Source organism: Oncorhynchus nerka, linkage group LG7 (genome assembly GCF_034236695.1).
Source record: "Oncorhynchus nerka isolate Pitt River linkage group LG7, Oner_Uvic_2.0, whole genome shotgun sequence".
NCBI lineage: Eukaryota > Metazoa > Chordata > Actinopteri > Salmoniformes > Salmonidae > Oncorhynchus > Oncorhynchus nerka.
In genome coordinates, this window is record NC_088402.1 from 30,735,914 (window position 1) to 30,758,818 (window position 22,905).

Genomic DNA, 22,905 nt, shown 5'->3' on the forward strand with positions numbered 1-22,905 from the left:
TATAATGTCAAGTTGAAGCACTCTGGTTCAGACTACTTGACCCCTAAGCCTAGCCCCCTATTCAACCTCTCTACTCTCTCGCCCACTTGACTTCTTCCACATGTTGTTACGTTACAGCCTTATTCTAAAATAAAAAAATGTCTTCATCAGTCTACACACAATAACCCATAATGACAATGCGAAAACAGTTTTTTCGAAATTTTAGCAAATGTTTACATAATATTCAGACCCTTTGCTATGAGACTTGAAATTGAGCTCAGGTGCGTCCTGTTTCCATTTATCATTCCTGAAACAAGATTCTCTGGTCTGGTGAAACCAAGATTGAACTCTTTGGCCTCTTTGGAGATCCTTGATGAGAACCTGCTCCAGAGCATTCAGGACCTCAGACTGGGGGTGAAGGTTCACCTTCCATCAGGACAACGACCCTATGCACACAGCCAAGACAACGCAGGAGTGGCTTCAGGACAAGTCTCTGAATGTCCTTGAGTGGCCCAGCCAGAGCCCGGACTTGAACCCCATCGAACATCTTTGGAGAGAAATGGAAATAGCTGTGCAGCAGCGCTCCCCATCCAACCTGACAGAGCTTTAGAGGATCTGCAGAGAAGAATGGGAGAAACTCCCCAAATACAGGTGTGCCAAGCATGTAGCGTCATACCCAAGAAGACTCTGTGCTGTAGTTGCTGCCAAAGGTGCTTCAGCAAAGTACTGAGTAAAGGGTCTGAATACGTATGTAAATGTGATTTTTAGTCATGTGATGTTTAAGTCAGAAGTTTACATACACCTTAGCCAAATACATTCAAACTCAGTTTTTTATTCCTGACATTTCATTCCTGACATTTAATCCGAGTACATATTCCCTGTTTTAGGTCAGTTAGGATCACCACTTTATTTTAAGAATGTGAAATAATCATCAGAATCATTGTTGAGAGAATGATTTATTTCAGCTTTTATTTCTTTCATCACATTCCCAGTGGGTCAGAAGTTTACATACACTCAATTAGTATTTGGTAGCATTGCCTTCAAATTGTTTAACTTGGGTCAAACGTGTCGGGTAGCCTTCCAAGCAAGCTTCCCACAATAAGTTGGGTGAATTTTGGCCCATTCCTCCTGACAGAGCTGGTGTAACTGAGTCAGGTTTGTAGGCCTCCTTGCTCGCACACGCTTTTTCAGTTCTGCCTACAAATCTTCTATGGGATTGAGGTCAGGGCTTTGTGATGGCCACTCCAATACCTTGACTTTGTTGTCCTTAAGCCATTTTGCCACAACTTGGAAGTATGCTTGGGGTCATTGTCCATTTGGAATACCCATTTGGGACCAAGCTTTAACTTCCTGACTGATGTCTTGAGATGTTGGTTCAATATAGCCACATCATTTTCCTGGCTCATGATGCCATCTATTTTGTGAAGTGCACCAGTACCTCCTGCAGCAACGCAGGGGGTTCCACAACATGATGCTATCACCCCTGTTCTTCACGGTTGGGATGGTGTTCTTCGGCTTGCAAGCTTCTCCCTTCTTCCTCCAAACACAACGACGGTCATTATGGCCAAAGAGTTCTATTTTAGTTTTATCAGACCAGAGGACATTTCTCCAAAAAGTTCGATCTTTGTCCCTATGTGCAGTTGCAAACCGTAGTCTGGCTTTTTCATGGCGGTTTTGAAGCAGTGTCCTCTTCCTTGCTGAGCGGCCTTTCAGGTTATGTCGATATAGGACTCGTTTTACTGTGGATATAGATACTTTTATACCTGTTTCCTCCAGCATCTTCACAAGGTCCTTTGCTGTTGTTCTGGGATTGATTTGCACTTTTCGCACCAAAGCACGTTAATCTCTAGGAGACCGAACACGTCTCCTTCCTGAATGGTATGACGGCTGCGTGGTTCCATGGTGTTTTTCACTTGCGTACTGTTGTTTGTACAGATGAACGTGGTACTTCCACGCGTTGTGTGTAGATTGATTTGAAAAAAGAAAAGAAAAATGAAATAGAATAAGGCTGTAGCATAACAAGATGTGGAAAAGCTCAAGTGGTCTGAATACTTTCCGAATGCACTGTATGTGGGGCCAAGTTGTGAACATGTCTCTGGCCTGGGCCTTTCTCTCCTCTCTGCCTGAAGGTGATCTGCATGCAACTCAGCTCTCTCTGCAACTCCCTGCTCTCCTCCAGATGCACTTATGCCGCTGGCACTCAGCAGGGCTGTAACTGATACTGTCTTATCACTCCGACTGGATGTAGGGGGAGGAGGGGAGGTAGGGGGAGCACTGGGCCCTGGTCCATACTGGCAGACCTCATACCTGGGCTGGGTATCAACTGCACTGCAGGGCCGCTGAGAGCCAGTGATAGTCAGTGATAGTCAGTGATAGTCAGTGAGAGCCAGTGATAGTCAGTGATAGTCAGTGATAGTCAGTGATAGTCAGTGATAGTCAGTGATAGTCCAAGAGAGGGAGAGAGAAACACATAGACTGAGAAACAAAGAAACATAGAAAATAGTTCAAGGCTGTTCCATACTGTTATTCTCTCCTCTCAGGGATGTTTTTATTAACCAGCCTCAGGTTATTCTACCTGGGAACATATGCTCAAATAGCTCACCCTCTTCCCACCCAACACAGTCTCCTTACAGGGCATGGTTAGTGTCTCCTTCCTTCCTTCCTTCCTTCCTTCCTCCGTGTCTGCTCTCCACAAAGACCTGATGTCTGAGGTATTTCTGTATCTCTGCTGTGGTGATAGAAAAACAAACTCATTTAAGAGAATGTCTTCTTCGCCTGTTTCTAGATCCTTGTTACAGTACAGTACAAGCTGAGCCAGCCAGCCACCCTGCCACCCAGTCAGCCAGCCATCCAGTGTGCTGACAACCCTATACCCTCTCCAACCCCTCCCCTTGTCTGCCAAAGCATCTCCATACTGTATAACACTCCTCTCCTTCCCAGAAGTGCTTTCTTTCTGTCTTTATTTCTTGTGTGTGTGATCTACTGTTTGTTTCAGCTCAGTACCTCGCAGGCTTCTCTTTTCTGTCTCTCCGTCTTCCTCACCTCCTCTTGACTTTTCTTAAACAGGGCACGTGGGTCCCTTGCTCTTAGCAGTGAACTTTGAGGGAGATCGAGAATTCCTTAAGACATTAACGAAGTCATTTACAGTTGGGGAAGGGAGGCAGGCCAAATGTAGTCAGAGAGAGAAAGAGACAGGTTGAGTGTGGGTGTGTGTTTACAGTGCTGCTACAGGGAAAGGGGATACCTAGTCAGTTGTACAACTGTCTTCAACATGTAACCCAGCCCCTCTGAATCAGAGAGGTGCCGGGGGCTGCCTTAATCCACGTCCACGGCGCCCAGGGAGCAGTTGTTGTTTTGGGGTTAACTGCCTTGCTCAAGGGCAGAACAGCAGATTTTTCCACCTTTACCGGCTCAGGGATTCAAACCAGCGACCTTTTGGTTACTAGCCCAACGCTCTTAAACGCTAGGCTACCTGCCGCCCCACTATAACAAAGACAGTTCAGGCCTTGCATACAGTGGCTAGCAGTGATGTTGACTCCTCTACCAGCAAAAGAGGCTGTCATTCATTATACAGTGTCAATATCAAGTCAATCCCTTCAAGCTTAGTAATAATTCCATTTTTTTTGTAAGTCCCGGTCGTGTGTTTAGATCCCGTCCCTCACCTTGGGAACCGCGTTAGCTCCAAACCCAAGATCCAGACGGACTCTGATTGTTTGTGTACGGAAGTTAGCTGTATGTGTGTGTGTTTGTGTTGCTAGAGTCTCTCTATGTTGCATTCATGAGCAGCTGGTGTTGGTTAGCCTATTTCCCATTTGCACAGTGTAAGCACTGTGTCACTTTGTAAATGGCAGAATCTGCATCGGTGCCTTTCGGCCTCAGTGAACACAACACAGCACAGCCCTGCGAGCTCAGTGCCCTGCCAACCAGCTCTACAGATCACACATTACAGCAGCACACACACACTCACGGACAAACAGCAAGGCAAATCTGCATGTTCCCAATCGACCACCGCAACTGCCCTTCAAATATCATCTGTGGTGAAAGTAGCCTGAGGTTACAGTATAAAAAAACAAAAACACTAACAAATGAAACCGCAAAATACAAAAACAGTAGGGATTGAACATTTCAGGATGACCTTCTCCGAATGTCCCCAATCAGCAGTGGAAATAGACTAACACACAAACATAACAATAACAAGAAAAGCCGACTGGACACACACCAACACCAAGTTGATTAACAGACACGTTGCCTGGCAGACTGCAAGACTGTTATTTAACCTCTATTGATGAAACAGAAAATAGCAGAAAAATAACAGAAAACCATTGATAGAATACTGTTATTAAAATGCATGGTGTTTGGCTGTGAACGATGGTGTTGTCTGGCTTCAGAATAAGCCTGGCTGAGTTATACAAAACATTATTGATGGGAGCGCAGCCAGAAAGCTTCAAAAAATGGTGGAGGAGAGAAATATAAAAGATAAAGGCAACGAACGTCGAGGCTCTCACTATCTTACTTGCTCTATCTCTCTCTCTCTCAATTCAAAGGGCTTCATTGACCATGGGAAACATATGTTTACATTGCCAAATAAAAGTGAAATAGATAACAAATAAATGTGAAATAAACAATCAAAATCTCTCTCACCATCTATACCTCTCTCACCCTCTCTCTTCCTTTTCCCTCTTCTTTCTCTCCCTATATATCTCCCCTTCCTCCTGGTGTGTGTGATAAAAACAGTGAGACCTGAGACTCTGGGTCCCACCCTATATGCTATATCTGACGTTCTGATAGGAATGCAGAAAGTCAGAGCTGTGCCCTAATCTCTTAATGTGTGTGTGTGTGTGTTCCCTCATCTTTGGCAGGGCTAGCCAGGGTTACAGGGGAGCCTTATCTGGCTTTATGGATTGATGGAGAATATTTCAGCAACTCCGGATATTTTTAAACTTTATTTAAAGAGTCTCTGTGTGTGTGTGTACTTGCCTCTGTGTGTGTGTACTTGCCTCTGTGTGTGTGTACTTGCCTCTGTGTGTGTACTTGCCTCTCTGTATGTGTGTACTTGCCTCTCTCTGTGTGTACTTGCCTCTGTGTGTGTACTTTCCTCTGTGTGTGTACTTGCCTCTCTGTGTGTGTGTACTTGCCTCTGTGTGTGTACTTGCCTCTCTGTGTGTGTACTTGCCTCTCTGTGTGTGTGTGTACTTGCCTCTGTGTGTGTACTTGCCTCTGTGTGTGTACTTGCCTCTCTCTGTGTGTGTACTTGCCTCTCTGTGTGTGTGTACTTGCCTCTGTGTGTGTACTTGCCTCTCTTTGTGTGTGTACTTGCCTCTCTGTGTGTGTGTACTTGCCTCTGTGTGTGTACTTGCCTCTCTGTGTGTGTGTACTTTCCTCTCTGTGTGTGTGTGTACTTTCCTCTGTGTGTGTGTGTTTACTTTCCTCTGTGTGTGTGTGTGTACTTGCCTCTGTGTGTGTGTGTACTTTCCTCTGTGTGTGTGTGTACTTTCCTCTCTGTGTGTGTGTACTTGCCTCTCTGTGTGTGTGTACTTTCCTCTGTGTGTGTGTGTACTTGCCTCTCTCTGTGTGTGTGTACTTGCCTCTCTGTGTGTGTAATTTCCTCTGTGTGTGTGTGTACTTGCCTCTGTGTGTGTGTGTGTGTACTTTCCTCTCTGTGTGTGTACTTTCCTCTGTGTGTGTGTGTGTACTTGCCTCTGTGTGTGTGTGTAATTGCCTCTGTGTGTGTGTGTACTTGCCTCTCTGTGTGTGTACTTGCCTCTCTGTGTGTGTACTTGCCTCTCTGGATGTGTGTACTTTCCTCTCTCTGTGTGTGTGTACTTGCCTCTCTGTGTGTGTGTACTTGCCTCTCTGTGTGTGTGTGTACTTGCCTCTCTGGATGTGTGTACTTTCCTCTCTCTGTGTGTGTACTTGCCTCTCTGTGTGTGTGTGTGTGTACTTGCCTCTCTGTGTGTGTTTACTTTCCTCTCTGTGTGTGTGTACTTTCCTCTGTGTGTGTGTGTACTTGCCTCTGTGTGTGTGTGTACTTTCCTCTCTGTGTGTGTGTGTACTTGCCTCTCTGTGTGTGTGTGTACTTGCCTCTCTGTGTGTGTGTACTTTCCTCTCTCTGTGTGTGTGTGCTTGCCTCTCTGTGTGTGTCTCACTCCTCAAGGATGGACAGGAAAGAAGATGTTTTATTTCCAATTAATGCATTTATAAAATGGACTGACTCAATCACGCTCAGGTGAATGATGGCAATTTGGTATGTTTAGCAGACACAGTATTAACCCATGTCTTTAGACTCACTTTGAGCTTTAGCTTCCATTTTGAAGTATATTCACCTTCTGAAAAAGATGTCCCAGACAGTTCATCATATCAGCTCTTGGTGAAGAAATAATATGATTCAGTTATTTGTTTTTAGTAGATTTTGGCCTCCATATTAGGAAGTCCCTCATTTGTCAGTTGAGTTTAGTCTGATAATGAATGGGTTTCCTAATCTGATTGCTGCAGTTTCCTAAATCACCACTAGGTGGCTGCAACTGTGAGATAAGGGTATATCTACATCAGTGACTGTAATAATGTTTTGCATAGATAGATTAGAGTAAATCTTAATTTGATTTCCATACAGGCTCTAGGGCCTGTCAGAATTAGTTAGACATATTTTAATCTTCACTCGTTCTCTCTCCCTGCCTTCCAGCACTGTTCATCAACTAGAAGCTTCCTATTTTCAGAGGAAGAATTGTGTGAGATTGGGTTACAGTTGATAAACAAGACAATGTGTTACCATTGCTATGCCAGGGTCAATTCAATTCCAGCTAATGTCTTTGTTGTCTATCTATTGGTCACAGCACTCATCTCATACCCTACCCAATGCAGCTTTCTCCCTCTCTCACACATAGGCCTGTTACCTGGTCTCAAATCTCAAACTAGAAAGGGAGAAGTAGTTCAGTTGCGTGCTGATCTTGCGAGAAAAGCAATTTAGCCTCGTGGCCCAAAGAGCCTCCAGGAGTCTCCACACATCAGAGACATGGTGACAGTGAGGGCGCAGGGGGCCGGTAGGGGCCAAGTCGATGCCTGCTCTGGTCCAAATCTGGATGTAGGTGAGATTCTAAGGGAAGCGAGGGGAAAATCAATGTTTTCTGAGAATACTGCCTGCCAGTCCCCCCGAGGAGGAGAAGATGCTAGTAGGAATTTAGTGAAGGCTTGACGGTTCTGTCTGGGCTGGGTTCAGGGTCGAGGTCAGGGAAAATGGGATAGGAGAGGATGAGAAAAGAGACCGGAGGGATGTTTTGTCCAGACAGGGATCAGGAAAGAGAAGAGCGAGGAAAGGGATGTAGGGATGTTTTGGACAGTAAAGGGGACTCAAGGTTTTGAGACTGTAAGAGGTTTTTAAAACACTGAGCAGCCCTGTGCTGTGACCTGGCTGATGTAGGTCTTGGTTGTTCTGGGGAATCACAACTTTTGAAGCGAACGACTGAACTTTCTTCAGTTTTTTCCTTGTTCTGTCTGTGAGCAAGCAAAGCAAACCGACAAGAATAGGGTTTCATTGACCCAGCACTGTGTTACCTTCTATTGTGTTTTTTTGGTGTGTGTTTTGTTTTTCTCTGATTTGGGCAAAGTAGCATTGCAAAATTCCCAGGTTTTCCAGAAATCCTGGTTGGAATATTCCCGAAATCAGGAGAGAATAAGCAGGAAATCTTGAATCCGTTGCATTTTCAGGAAGGTTACTGGAATTGTGCCACCCGGGGGCAAGGTGATGAGGAAATGCAATGAGGAGAGGCAGCCTGTCTGAAAGGCATGTTGAGGTCACAGGGCTGAAGCTGTAGAGACATGCTGTAGGTCACATGCTGTACTACCTCCTTATGAAGGCAGCCAGCGCCAGCCTGAGGTCAGGGACAGAGAGAGATAAGGTCCCCAATGAGCTGTAGTGTCTTGATCACTCTACCTGCTGAGCAGAGAGGGAGGAGGAGAAGAAGGAGGGAGTGGAGCTCTCACTTCCAGGAAGGTCACCGGGATTTGGGCCTGAGCCCATCGCTCTGTGTGTGTGTGTGTGTGTGTGTGTGTGTGTGTGTGTGTGTGCGCGCGTGCGTGCGTGCGTGCGTAATCACTAGTGTTCAAAGTACTCCCTAGATTGCCATTACAGCCTAATAACAGTGTCAGTGTGATTAATGGCAGTAGAAGTGGCAGGGCACTGAGTCCCTGATTACACACTCATTCAAGTACATCACCCATCCTATCCTGCCCTTCCATAGAGAATACACTACAGCTGTGTCTTTAAAGCACTTAGAAGATTGCTTCGGTAACAGATTCCAATACTGTGACCCATTGATTATTATTAGAAGATTAGAATGGTTAGAATGATACTCTTTTGGGATTCCCTCATGAACACTGTTCCCAATCTGGTGTGATCAACATGGACATCTCCCTATCACTCATTCTCTCTTTCTTTGACTCATTCTGTTTCTCTCTCTCGCTCTCGCGCTCTCTCATCCATTGAGGTGTGTGGACAGCTGTGAAGGCAAATCTCCCTCTGTTTGTCTGGTTGTCTGTTTGACACCTGTGTCAGGGCCAGGTGACAGGCTACAACCTTGAGTGCCGAGGGGATGAGAGAGAATCAGAAGGGGAGGGATGAGAGGCTCTGTGAACCTCAGTCTCTAAATGAAATTCTGTCGGTCTTCTCCCTGTCTGTCCATAAAACAGAGCTTTGAACAGGGGAGATCTGAGGCATTGTGGCAGACAAAGAAACCCTTATACGGTCTGAGAGAGAGGTAGAGAGAGGTATAGGCCACAGGAGGCTGCTGAGGGGAGGACGGCTCATAATCATGAGTGAATGGAATGGAATCAAACACATGGAAACGATGTGTTCTAAACCATTCCATAGATCCCATTCCATCCGTTACTATGAGCCCGTCTCCACAATGAAGGTGCCACCGGCCGCCTGTGGTAGAGACAGAGGTAGAGCAGAGAACCGCTTTCCCTCAAATCATGGAGATTTCCCTAAAGTTCTGTCTCTGTTGACAGGAATTGCATTATAACCATCTGACCCTGTCTCTTCTCTGCTGTCCCCCAGGGTCGTTCATGATGGTGAACTCGTCCCAGCATGCCGTGGGGCAGCGGGCCCACCTTCTCCTCCGTTCGCTGAGTGAGAACGACACGCACTGCATCCAATTCAGCTACTTCCTGTACAGCCGCGACGGCCATTCCCCCGGGGACCTGCAGCTCTACATCCGGGTCAACGGGGGGCCACGGGGAAGCCCCGTCTGGAACGTCTCCGGGTCACATGGACGCCAGTGGCACCAGGTGGAGCTAGCCGTCAGCACATTCTGGCCCAGCGAATACCAGGTGAGCGATAATGATACGTATGTGTTAACACATACATTTTGCTAATTATATGTCTAATGCTATGTCGTTGGCACCTTCTGGCCCAGCAAATACCAGGTGAGCGATAATGATACATATGTGTTAACACATACATTTTGCTAATTATATGTCTAATGCTATGTCGTTGGCACTTTCTGGCCCAGCAAATACCAGGTGAGCGATAATGATACATATGTGTTAACACATACATTTTGCTAATTATATGTCTAATGCTATGTCGTTGGCACCTTCTGGCCCAGCAAATACCAGGTGAGCGATAATGATACATATGTGTTAACACATACATTTTGCTAATTATATGTCTAATGCTATGTCGTTGGCACCTTCTGGCCCAGCAAATACCAGGGGAGAGACAATGCTATGCGGAGAGGGTTAGGATGAGTGGCACCAGATGGAGCTAGCCATTAGCACCTTCTTGCCCAGTGATTACCAGTTGAGTTCTAACTAATGGTTGATTGGTTGGTTGATTGATTGATTACACATACAGTACCAGTCAAAAGTTTGGATACACCTACTCATTCCAGGGTTTTTGTTTATTTTTTACTATCTTTTACATTGTAGAATAATTGTGAAGACATCAAAACTATGAAATAACACATATGGAATCACGTAGTAACCAAAAAAGTGTTAAACAAATCAAAACATATTTTATATTTGAGATTCTTCAAAGTAGCCACCCTTTGCCTTGATGACAGCTTTGCACACTCTTGGCATTCTCTCAACCAGCTTCATGATGTAGAAAAACCCTTGAATGAGGAGGTACTGTATGTTCTATTCCAGCACTGATTAAACTGCAGCTGCGGGCCGCAAACTATGCCAGAGACGGGCCGCTATTGGTTCACCATAGTATGCTTGCTAGCTGGGAATCATCAAGCCGTAATTCATTTAATCTATTGTGCTTGTGCTCCTGGAATAGAGCAAATATGTGCAAATGACCAGTTGGTCCCAGAGGAGTGGGTAGGGAAACACTGCTGCACTATTTCATAGTGACAACATGGGAGTATAAATGTACTTTATTAGAGTATTTGTTTTATGTTTACATATATGTATGGCTTAATTTCCCCCAGTGCAGCAGAGTCATAAATATCTCTTTGTTCTGCCCTGGGTTTAGTTGATGGTGTTGTTATGGCTAGTGTGTGTGTGTGTGTGTGTGTGTGTGTGGTGGGCTGTTTGGAAGCTGCCTCATTAAATCCTATGATTTATACCTCTAGCTGTCTCTCATTCGCCCTCCTCCAAAACGCCCTTAACGAGAAGCCAATAGCTGTGTGTGTGTTTCTGTGTATGCCTGTGCGTCTGTTCTGTGTGCATGTTTTCTCTCCCTTTGAAATCAATGGCAGCAGTAAAAGATTGGGGGAGTGAGTGTGGCTCAGCTGAACAGTCAATTGACCTCAATTCTGTGTGACCCTCAGTAGAGGAGTGTTTGCCTCCATTACCTTGGTCTGCTCTCAGAGTTCTGAGCCTGGTCCCAGACACATCTCAATAAATCAACACATCCTAAATGAGATTAGGGCCGGTGTGGATCAGTGTTGTGTGGTAGTATCCTCAGCTTCCAGGCCAACAACACAACCCCATAGTGATTAAGAGTTAATGCTTTTCTTCCTCTCTTGTGCAGCAACATCAAGGGGGTTCTCTCGCCCCCGCCACAGTCTCCCACCTTTTTCACACGGTGAAAGAGGGTTTGTGCGTGTGTATGTGTATGTGTATATGTGTGTGTGTGTGTGTGTGTGTGTGTGTGTGTGTGTGTGTGTGTGTGTGTGTGTGTGTGTGTGTGACCATTTGAAGGGAAAGGGGATATGGGACACAGGGGCGTTGGGATCCAATATCCAATCAGACCAAGCCTTGCCTGGCCTGGTGGTTAGGTGAAAGTAGAGCTGTATTTGTTGCGTCTGTCTGAAATTAGAAATCCATTAGAGGTATGATTTACCATTTACATTACATTTACATTTAAGTCATTTACAACCCTGATAATGTGTGTGTGTACGCTGAAGCAGCCTGGGTGTTATGTGTTATGTAAGTGGAAATGAAGACGTGTGGGTGGGTGTGACATCTTAAGACTCCCCCCCAGGCACACAGACAGACATGGGACAGATTGCTTTGTTGGTCCCATAGAGCAGTAAGAGGTTCGGCTGCAAGTAATGAAGCAGGTAAAAGACTGAGGGGATGACCGGTGCAGGGTTTTAATCCTGCCCTGCAGTGATGCGTCTCCCTGACTGTACTGTGAAGGGGCAGTCTCACTGCCTCCCATGTTCCTTCCCCCCTCCCCCCTCTCCTTTTCACCCCCTATTCCTCTCCCCTTCTCTGCCATGATCTATCTTCTACTCTTTCCCCCTCTCCCTCTGTCCTCCTCTCCCTTTCTCTCTCTGTCACAGCTCAAAGTGCTAGTGAAGGCCCCAGAGGGCCCACTCATCCAATCCCCCAGATAAGGATCACTGTCCAGCAGTCCCATCCAACAGATCGGCCCCACGGGACCCTGACCAACAGCCAGGAACAGACAGACAGAGAAGAGAGAAAAAAGATAAGAGAGAAAGGGACTGCTTCACATGGGCTTTAAAAGAAAGAGGGAGAGCGAGCGAGCGAGCGAGAGAGATGGCGATCAGGTTTCTCTGAGAAGCCCCCAAGGGCCAGCAGGAGACAGCCTGGAGGAGAAAGATGGACTACGTGCTCTGTAGTTGGAGATTGATCAGAGACTGAGCTAGCTATAGCCCCCAAAGCAATCACAAAGAACAGAGCAGTCAGTGAAGTGCCATTACCATTCATTGTCTCTGCCTCAAGTAATAGTAGACTATTCAGATGTGTCTTGTCGGCTAGAGTGTAGGTGAGAAGCTTGCTACTTTGGTATCAGTGGCAGGTGAACAGTCCCAGGCTTTTGATATCTTAAAGAGGGAGAGTTGAGGTGATTGAGTTTAATAGGAGAAGTAGCTGCAAACACTATCTAAATATTCATATGAAGCTCTCAAGACGTTCTCCTCGTTTTGTGAAATCCTGCTTAGGAGCGAAGTTAATAGCTGTAGCACTAAAGACTAAAGAGAGATAAAGACAGTGAGTTCATCACAGCGGCCCTCAGACTTAAATGTGTCTCTCCTCAGTCTCTGTCTCTCTCTCCATATCTCCCTAACAATCTCTCTGTCTCTCTCTCTCCACATGTGTCTCTCTGTCTCTCTCTCTCCCCACCTCTCTCTTGGGCTCTCTTCCTTCTGTCTGTCTCTCTCCACATCTCTGACTAGCTCTATCTGTTTCACTCTGTCTCTCTCTCCTCTCCCCATGTCTCTCTTGGGCTATCTCTCTTCTGTCTCTCTCTCTTTCTAGTGTAAACACAACTAGAAAGCCTGAGAAATTGAAGATGGTACTTTATCTTAGCAGTTTGTGCATACAGGGCTCAGAGGGAACAGGCTGTAGCCTAGAGAGTGTACTTGTTGTACTTGAAAGTGTTTATATACTAGGAGTCTACACACTAGTGTCTACACACAGAGTCTACACGCTAGTGTACTTGACAGTGTGTGTATAGAGGGTCTAGCAGGTGTACTTGTAGCAGGGTATATTCTGTGGTGCAGGGAGTAGAGCACCTGTCTCTGCACAGCTGGAACATTGTATTTACCCCTCCTTCATCTCTCTCTCTCTCTCTCTCTCTCTCTCGCTCTCTCTCTCTCGCTCTCTCTCGCTCTCTCTCGCTCTCTCTCGCTCTCTCTCTCTCTCTCAATTTAATTCAAAGGAGTTTATTGGCATGAGAAACATGTTTACATTGCCAAGGCAAATGGAATAGACAATAAACAAAAGGGAAATAAACATTAGTGAACATTAGACTCACAAAAGGTTTAAAAGAATAGACATTTCAAACGTTTTATTATTGGCTATGTACACTGTTATAACAATGTGCAAGTAGTTGAAAAGAAACAGATCAATATAGGTTGTATTTACAATATTGTTTGTGCTCCTCTGGTTGTCCTTTTGTCATGGCAACGGGTCACAAACTTTGCTGCTGTGATGGCACACTGTGGTATTTTGCCTAACAGATATGGGAGTTTAGCAATGTTTGATTTGTTTTCAATGTTTTTGTGCGTCTGTGTGATCTGTGGGAAATACAGTCTCTCTAATTTGGTCATACATTTGGCAGGAGGTTAGGAAGTGTACCTCAGTTTCCACCTCATTTTGTGGGCAGTGACCTGACTCTCGAGAGAAGATATGCTGTGGTGGCTTCTCAATAGCAAGGCTATGCTCACTGAGTCTGTACATAGTCAAGCATTTTCTTAATTTGGGGTCAGTCACAGTGGTCAGGTATTCTGCTACTGTGTATTCTCTGTTTAGGGCCAGATAGCATTCTAATTTGTTCTGTTTTCTGGTTGATTCTTTCCAGTGTGTAAAATAGTTATCTTTAAGCTTTCTCTTAATTTGGATAGGTTTGAATATGTTTCTGTCCTGGGGTTCTGTGAAGTCGGTTTGTGTTTGTGAGCAGAGCCCCAGAACCAGCTGGCTGAGGGGACTCTTCTATAGGTTCATCTCTCTGTAGGTGAGATGGTGGAATTTGTGGGCATCGCCTCCTTTTAGGTCGTTGTAAAATTTAACAGCTCTTTTCTGGATTTTGATACTAGCGGTAATGGACCTAATTCTGCTCTGCGTGCATTGTTTGGGGTTTTGCGTTGTACACAAATTATATTTTTGCAGAATTCTGCTTGCAGAGTCTCAATTGGGTGTTTGTCTTTCTGGTTGAATTCTGATTATTCATGGCTCTTGGTGCTATCAGTCCTGGGCAGGCTCAGAGAACAGCCTGGGTTTTAGGAGACGAGGTACAGGGGAATGGAACCAAGCCAGAAAACTGGAGGAAGGAGGAGGACTTTTTTTCTCGCATTTTCTCATCTAAATAAGTTCAGGGGTAAAAATGTGCTTAACAAGTCACGTAATCAGTTGCATGGACTCACTCTGTGTGCAATAATAGTGTTTAACATGATTTATGAATGTCTAGCTCATCTCTGTACCCCACACATACAATTATCTGTAAGGTCCTTCAGTCTAGTAGTGATTTTCAACCACAGATTCAACCACAAAGACCAGGGAGGTTTTCTAATGCTTCGCAAAGAAGGGTACCTATTGGTAGATGGATATAAAAAAACAGACATTGAATATCCCTTTGAGCATGAAGTGAAGTTATTAAAACTTGTTAGGGGTAGGGTCTTTTCTTCTGAATTTATGCCTGACTGAAGTGCCCAAAGTAAACTGCCTGTTACTCAAACCCAGAAGCCAGGATATGCATATAATTGGTACCATTGGAAAGAAAACACTCTGAAGTTTGTATAAATGTTAAAATAATGTAGGAGACTATAACACAATAGATATGGTAGGAGAAAATCCAAAGAAAAACCAACCGGAATTTTTTGTATTTGAGAGCCCATGCTCTTACAATGGAACGTATAGGGTCATATCTAAATCCAGCTCCCAGATTGGAATTCCTATGTCTTACACTAGATGTCAACAGTCTTTGTTCAAGGTTTCAGGCTTGTTTCTTCCCAAACGAGGAAGAATTTTGAGTTTTAATACTGGGAGTTTAATACTGGGTGTTCAAAACCAGTCTGTGTGCGAGCGACAAAGAGGACGCGCACCTGCTAATTTTGCTTTCCTATTGAACATACTTATTTCCGTATGAAATATTATAGTTTAATTACATTTTAGGGTACCTGAGGATTAAGAAGAAATGTATTTTCTTGAACGACTGCATGTTGAACGAGTGGATTACTCAAATCATTGGCCCCAACTAAACAGACTTTTTGGAATGTTGTAGCAACCATTTGGATTCCAAATCAGAGGAAGATTTTCAAAGATTGAGTGAATATTTAATCGCTATTTGTGATTTTATGAAGCCTGTGCCGGTGGAAAAATATGTTGATGTGGTGCGCCGTCCTCAAACAATCGCATGGCATTCTTTCGCTGTAAAGCCTATTGTAAATCGGACAATGCAGTTAGATGATCAATAAATTAAGCTTTTAACCGATGTAAGACACTTGTATGTACCTAGATGTTTAATATCTATAATTTGTATAATTATTTATTTGAATTGCGCACCCTCCAATTTCACCGGAAGTTGTCGACAGGTGCCCCGCTAGCAGTCACTACAAAGATACAGGCGTTCTTCCTAACTCAGTTGCCAGAGAGGAAGGAAACCGCTCAGGGATTTCACCATGAGGCCAATGGTGACTTTAAAACAGTTAGAGTTGCTGTGATAGGAGAAAACGGAGGATGGATCAACAACATTGTAGTTACTCCACAATACTAAGTTAATTGACAGAGTGAAAAGAAGGAAGCCTGTGAAGAATAAAAATGTTTTAAAACATGCATCTTGTTTGCAACAAGGCTCTAAAGTAATACTGGAAAAATGTGGCAAAGCAATGAAGTGTTGAAACAAATTCAATACAACGTTGAATACTTTCTGAAGGCACTGTAGTTGTGTGTGTCCATTTCCTCAGCCTACTAGCTGAACGAGGTCCACTGAATCTCAGGTCATAAATTACTGTGTTTTACTGCCACAATGTCAATACCAGTCAATACCATTCTACCCTCATTCCACTTTATTAACCAAAACAAATCCATCAACAGAACATTCTGGCAATAACTGTGCAACATGTTCCTGTTTCTCCAACGGTTTCTGAAGCTGTTGAATTAATTAAACCACTTGTGCGGATCGATGGAGTCTGTCCGTGTACAAGCTTTATCATAAGACCACGTGCATAAATAACTCCCATAGCGATGAAAAGGAAAACTAGAATCCAGAAATATTAATTACCCAACAAATCCTCTTTATTGCAATCCTTTATCGCCAGCAGCCAGCCAACAAACCAGCCAGCCAGCCAACAAACCAGCCAGCCTACCAGCGAGCCAACCAGTCAGCCAGCCACCAATCCAGCCAGCCAGCTGATTGTATGTGTTCCCTTCGAGGACGGGGAAGGGAACAGAGCAGGGATTCAGCATGGAGAAGTGTGTAACTCTGCACCGTTGGGTTTTATGAGGTGAACTGAACTGGAGCTGCAGCAGCTAGGGGGAGAGGGAAGCTCATGTTAAAATGTATGAGTGAATTTTCCTTTTTTCCCTTTTATCCCTCTTCTTCCTTCCCCTCGTCCTGCCTCATCCCTCCTCCCGGTATCTGAAGGCAGTGTTTTTGTGATCCGTATTTAGAGTTTGGTGTCTGGTATTATTTCTCCCATCTCTCTCTGCTTGGATGATGAAACAGCTCTATAGCCTGAGAGACAGACAGCAGCAGGCACAGCACAGCAACACCTCACTAGTTTCAACAAGCCTGGCCTTGATTCTCACATCACTGTTGTTTTTTGGAAGTGTAATATCTACCTTGCTCCTTTCCCCGTTCTCTTTGTAGCTCTGCGTGGTTGCAACAAGAGGAAATAGGTAAATAAAGCAGGAAGACTGTCACAACCTAGAACTGATGACGATTCTGTTCCTTTGAACAAATCCACCTTTACTTTGAGTGCAGTGATAGATAGATGTTTCCTTTCTTTGCCTGTGTGGGTATTGGAGATGAGGGTGTTGCAGGTGTGGGGGAACTTTGCTATCAAATATTTATGATGCTATCAGGCCTATCGTGACTGCCAATGTCAATGTAGCTTAGCCTACACCATCTCTCCTTATATTTCGCTCCCTCCCTCCTTCTTTCTCTCTCTCTCTCTCTCTCTCTCTCTCTCTCTCTCCCTCTCCCTCTCTCTGTCCCTTTTTCTTTCTCTCTTTCTCTGCCCCTCTCTCTGTCACTCTCTTTCCATTTCTCTCTTTCCCCATCTCTCGCTACCTCTCTATCCCCCCTCTCCCTTTCTGCTCTGAGCACGGTCTGATACTGATAGTCAGGTAGGGTCAAGGCTCTGTGCAGTGCTGAGCAAATGAATGGATGGCCAGGTGTGTGGAGGTGTGTGTGTGTTAGGGCTTGTCCCCGACCCCAAAAAATATTGGTTGACCAAAAAGTTATTACAGCAAAGACTTAAAAACAGTCACATCCATTTGTGAATGCAATTTCCCAAATGGAACGGTTTAGGTCTATTTATTGTTTACGCTAATTATTCAATGGTCGCTTTGCTATTTTATTTTAAAACGAAAATGCTTCAATGCATTCCACGTCAGGAATGACTCGTATGCTGTGTGATGACATGAATGCAAAAAGTATTTATTGGTAAAGTAGCCTATATTGAAATATAGGCCTAAGTTAATTGCAGTAATAAGACCAAACAGGATGCGCTCTTAGGCCTACAGTTCGATGGCTGTTATACAAGGCTGCTATACTAAGTCTACTAATGACAATGACATTACTTATTAATATATATTATATTATAATTATTATTATTATAATATTATAATGATGATCATAATACTATTAACAATAAGAATTTGATCAAGGAAAAAGGAGGGGTATTATTAGAAATATTATTTTTCGGACAATTTGGAACAGTGCAAACAACACTAAATAAATGGTAAATAATACCAGAGGCGCTGGTCTAATGAAAAACAGTGTAAACAACACTAAATAAATGGTAAATAATACCAGAGGCGCTGGTCTAATGAAAAACAGTGTAAACAACACTAAATAAATGGTAAATAATACCAGAGGCGCTGGTCTAATGAAAAACAGTGTAAACAACACTAAATAAATGGTAAATAATACCAGAGGCGCTGGTCTAATGAAAACAGTGTAAACAACACTAAATAAATGGTAAATAATACCAGAGGCGCTGGTCTAATGAAAAACAGTGTAAAAAAACAAAACAACACTAAATAAATGGTAAATAATACCAGAGGCGCTGGTCTAATGAAAAACAGTAAACAACACTAAATAAATGGTAAATGAATAAACCAGAGGCGCTGGTCTAATGAAAAACAGTGTAAACAACACTAAATAAATGGTAAATAATACCAGAGGCGCTGGTCTAATGAAAAACAGTGTAAACAACACTAAATAAATGGTAAATAATACCAGAGGCGCTGGTCTAATGAAAAACAGTGTAAACAACACTAAATAAATGGTAAATAATACCAGAAAAACAGTGTAAACAACACTAAATAAATGGTAAATAATACTGGTCTAATGAAAAACAGTGTAAACAACACTAAATAAATGGTAAATAATACCAGAGGCGCTGGTCTAATGAAAAACAGTGTAAACAACACTAAATAAATGGTAAATAATACCAGAGGCGCTGGTCTAATGAAAAACAGTGTAAACAACACTAAATAAATGGTAAATAATACCAGAGGCGCTGGTCTAATGAAAAACAGTGTAAACAACACTAAATAAAACAGGTAAATAATAAATGGTAAATAATACCAGAGGCGCTGGTCTAATGAAAAACAGTGTAAACAACACTAAATAAATGGTAAATAATACCAGAGGCGGTCTGTGTAAACAACACTAAATAAATGAAAAATACCAGAGGCGCTGGTAAAAACAACACTAAATAAATGGTAAATAATACCAGAGGCGCTGGTCTAATGAAAAACAGTGTAAACAACACTAAATAAATGGTAAATAATACCAGAGGCGCTGGTCTAATGAAAAACAGTGTAAACAACACTAAATAAATGGTAAATAATACCAGAGGCGCTGGTCTAATGAAAAACAGTGTAAACAACACTAAATAAATGGTAAATAATACCAGAGGCGCTGGTCTAATGAAAAACAGTGTAAACAACACTAAATAAATGGTAAATAATACCAGAGGCGCTGGTCTAATGAAAAACAGTGTAAACAACACTAAATAAATGGTAAATAATACCAGAGGCGCTGGTCTAATGAAAAACAGTGTAAACAACACTAAATAAATGGTAAATAATACCAGAGGCGCTGGTCTAATGAAAAACAGTGTAAACAACACTAAATAAATGGTAAATAATACCAGAGGCGCTGGTCTAATGAAAAACAGTGTAAACAACACTAAATAAATGGTAAATAATACCAGAGCTGGTCTAATGAAAAACAGTGTAAACAACACTAAATAAATGGTAAATAATACCAGAGGCGCTGGTCTAATGAAAAACAGTGTAAACAACACTAAATAAATGGTAATAATACCAGAGGCGCTGGTCTAATGAAAACAGTGTAAACAACACTAAATAAATGGTAAATAATACCAGAGGCGCTGGTCTAATGAAAAACAGTGTAAACAACACTAAATAAATGGTAAATGGTCTAATGAAAAACAGTGTAAACAACACTAAATAAATGGTAAATAATACCAGAGGCGCTGGTCTAATGAAAAACAGTGTAAACAACACTAAATAAATGGTAAATAATACCAGAGGCGCTGGTCTAATGAAAAAGTGTAAACAACACTAAATAAATGGTAAATAATACCAGAGGCGCTGGTCTAATGAAAAACAGTGTAAACAACACTAAATAAATGGTAAATAATACCAGAGGCGCTGGTCTAATGAAAAAGTGTAAACAACACTAAATAAATGGTAAAACAACAGTGTAAACAACACTAAATAAATGGTAAATAATACCAGAGGCGCTGGTCTAATGAAAAACAGTGTAAACAACACTAAATAAATGGTAAATAATACCAGAGGCGCTGGTCTAATGAAAAACAGTGTAAACAACACTAAATAAATGGTAAATAATACCAGAGGCGCTGGTCTAATGAAAAACAGTGTAAACAACACTAAATAAATGGTAAATAATACCAGAGGCGCTGGTCTAATGAAAAACAGTGTAAACAACACTAAATAAATGGTAAATAATACCAGAGGCGCTGGTCTAATGAAAAACAGTGTAAACAACACTAAATAAATGGTAAATAATACCAGAGGCGCTGGTCTAATGAAAAACAGTGTAAACAACACTAAATAAATGGTAAATAATACCAGAGGCGCTGGTCTAATGAAAAACAGTGTAAACAACACTAAATAAATGGTAAATAATACCAGAATGGTCCAGTGTAAACAACAAATGGTAAATAATACTAAATAAAAACAGGTAAACAACACTAAATAAATGGTAAATAATACCAGAGGCGCTGGTCTAATGAAAAACAGTGTAAACAACACTAAATAAATGGTAAATAATACCAGAGGCGCTGGTCTAATGAAAAACAGTGTAAACAACACTAAATAAATGGTAAATAATACCAGAGGCGCTGGTCTAATGAAAAACAGTGTAAACAACACTAAATAAATGGTAAATAATACCAGAGGCGCTGGTCTAATGAAAAACAGTGTAAACAACACTAAATAAATGGTAAATAATACCAGAGGCGCTGGTCTAATGAAAAACAGTGTAAACAACACTAAATAAATGGTAAATAATACCAGAGGCGCTGGTCTAATGAAAAACAGTGTAAACAACACTAAATAAATGGTAAATAATACCAGAGGCGCTGGTCTAATGAAAAACAGTGTAAACAACACTAAATAAATGGTAAATAATACCAGAGGCGCTGGTCTAATGAAAAACAGTGTAAACAACACTAAATAAATGGTAAATAATACCAGAGGCGCTGGTCTAATGAAAACAGTGTAAACAACACTAAATAAATGGTAAATAATACCAGAGGCGCTGGTCTAATGAAAAACAGTGTAAACAACACTAAATAAATGGTAAATAATACCAGAGGCGCTGGTCTAATGAAAAACAGTGTAAACAACACTAAATAAATGGTAAATAATACCAGAGGCGCTGGTCTAATGAAAAACAGTGTAAACAACACTAAATAAATGGTAAATAATACCAGAGGCGCTGGTCTAAAAAACAGTGAGGCGCTGGTCTAATGAAAAACAGTGTAAACAACACTAAATAAATGGTAAATAATACCAGAGGCGCTGGTCTAATGAAAAACAGTGTAAACAACACTAAATAAATGGTAAATGGTAAACAATACCAGAGGCGCTGGTCTAATGAAAAACAGTGTAAACAACACTAAATAAATGGTAAATAATACCAGAGGCGCTGGTCTAATGAAAAACAGTGTAAACAACACTAAATAAATGGTAAATAATACCAGAGGCGCTGGTCTGAAAAACAGTCAACACTAAATAAATGAAAAATACAGTGTAAACAAAACAACACTAAATAAATGGTAAATAATACCAGAGGCGCTGGTCTAATGAAAAACAGTGTAAACAACACTAAATAAATGGTAAATAATACCAGAGGCGCTGGTCTAATGAAAAACAGTGTAAACAACACTAAATAAATGGTAAATAATACCAGAGGCGCTGGTCTAATGAAAAACAGTGTAAACAACACTAAATAAATGGTAAATAATACCAGAGGCGCTGGTCTAATGAAAAACAGTGTAAACAACACTAAATAAATGGTAAATAATACCAGAGGCGCTGGTCTAATGAAAAACAGTGTAAACAACACTAAATAAATGGTGGTCTAAAAAACAAAACAACACTAAATAAATGGTAAAAATACCAGAGGCGCTGGTCTAATGAAAAACAGTGTAAACAACACTAAATAAATGGTAAATAATACCAGAGGCGCTGGTCTAATGAAAAACAGTGTAAACAACACTAAATAAATGGTAAATAATACCAGAGGCGCTGGTCTAATGAAAAACAGTGTAAACAACACTAAATAAATGGTAAATAATACCAGAGGCGCTGGTCTAATGAAAAACAGTGTAAACAACACTAAATAAATGGTAAATAATACCAGAGGCGCTGGTCTAATGAAAAACAGTGTAAACAACACTAAATAAATGGTAAATAATACCAGAGGCGCTGGTCTAATGAAAAACAGTGTAAACAACACTAAATAAATGGTAAATAATACCAGAGGCGCTGGTCTAATGAAAAACAGTGTAAACAACACTAAATAAATGGTAAATAATACCAGAGGCGCTGGTCTAATGAAAAACAGTGTAAACAACACTAAATAAATGGTAAATAATACCAGAGGCGCTGGTCTAATGAAAAACAGTGTAAACAACACTAAATAAATGGTAAATAATACCAGAGGCGCTGGTCTAATGAAAAACAGTGTAAACAACACTAAATAAATGGTAAATAATACCAGAGGCGCTGGTCTAATGAAAAACAGTGTAAACAACACTAAATAAATGGTAAATAATACCAGAGGCGCTGGTCTAATGAAAAACAGTGTAAACAACACTAAATAAATGGTAAATAATACCAGAGGCGCTGGTCTAATGAAAAACAGTGTAAACAACACTAAATAAATGGTAAATAATACCAGAGGCGCTGGTCTAATGAAAAACAGTGTAAACAACACTAAATAAATGGTAAATAATACCAGAGGCGCTGGTCTAATGAAAAACAGTGTAAACAACACTAAATAAATGGTAAATAATACCAGAGGCGCTGGTCTAATGAAAAACAGTGTAAACAACACTAAATAAATGGTAAATAATACCAGAGGCGCTGGTCTAATGAAAAACAGTGTAAACAACACTAAATAAATGGTAAATAATACCAGAGGCGCTGGTCTAATGAAAAACAGTGTAAACAACACTAAATAAATGGTAAATAATACCAGAGGCGCTGGTCTAATGAAAAACAGTGTAAACAACACTAAATAAATGGTAAATAATACCAGAGGCGCTGGTCTAATGAAAAACA

General features: G+C 41.8%; 1 protein-coding gene across 9 annotated transcripts in view; it reads left to right on the forward strand.

Moving 5' to 3' along the window:
* Positions 1-22,905, forward strand: part of LOC115132127 (receptor-type tyrosine-protein phosphatase U-like) — a 310,999-nt gene that overhangs the window by 153,808 nt on the left and 134,286 nt on the right. For all 9 annotated transcript variants that reach the window (XM_065020406.1, XM_065020409.1, XM_065020410.1 and 6 more), the window contains exon 3: positions 9,032-9,303. In XM_065020406.1, the coding sequence (XP_064876478.1) occupies positions 9,032-9,303 (272 nt within the window). The remainder of the gene's footprint in view (positions 1-9,031; positions 9,304-22,905) is intronic.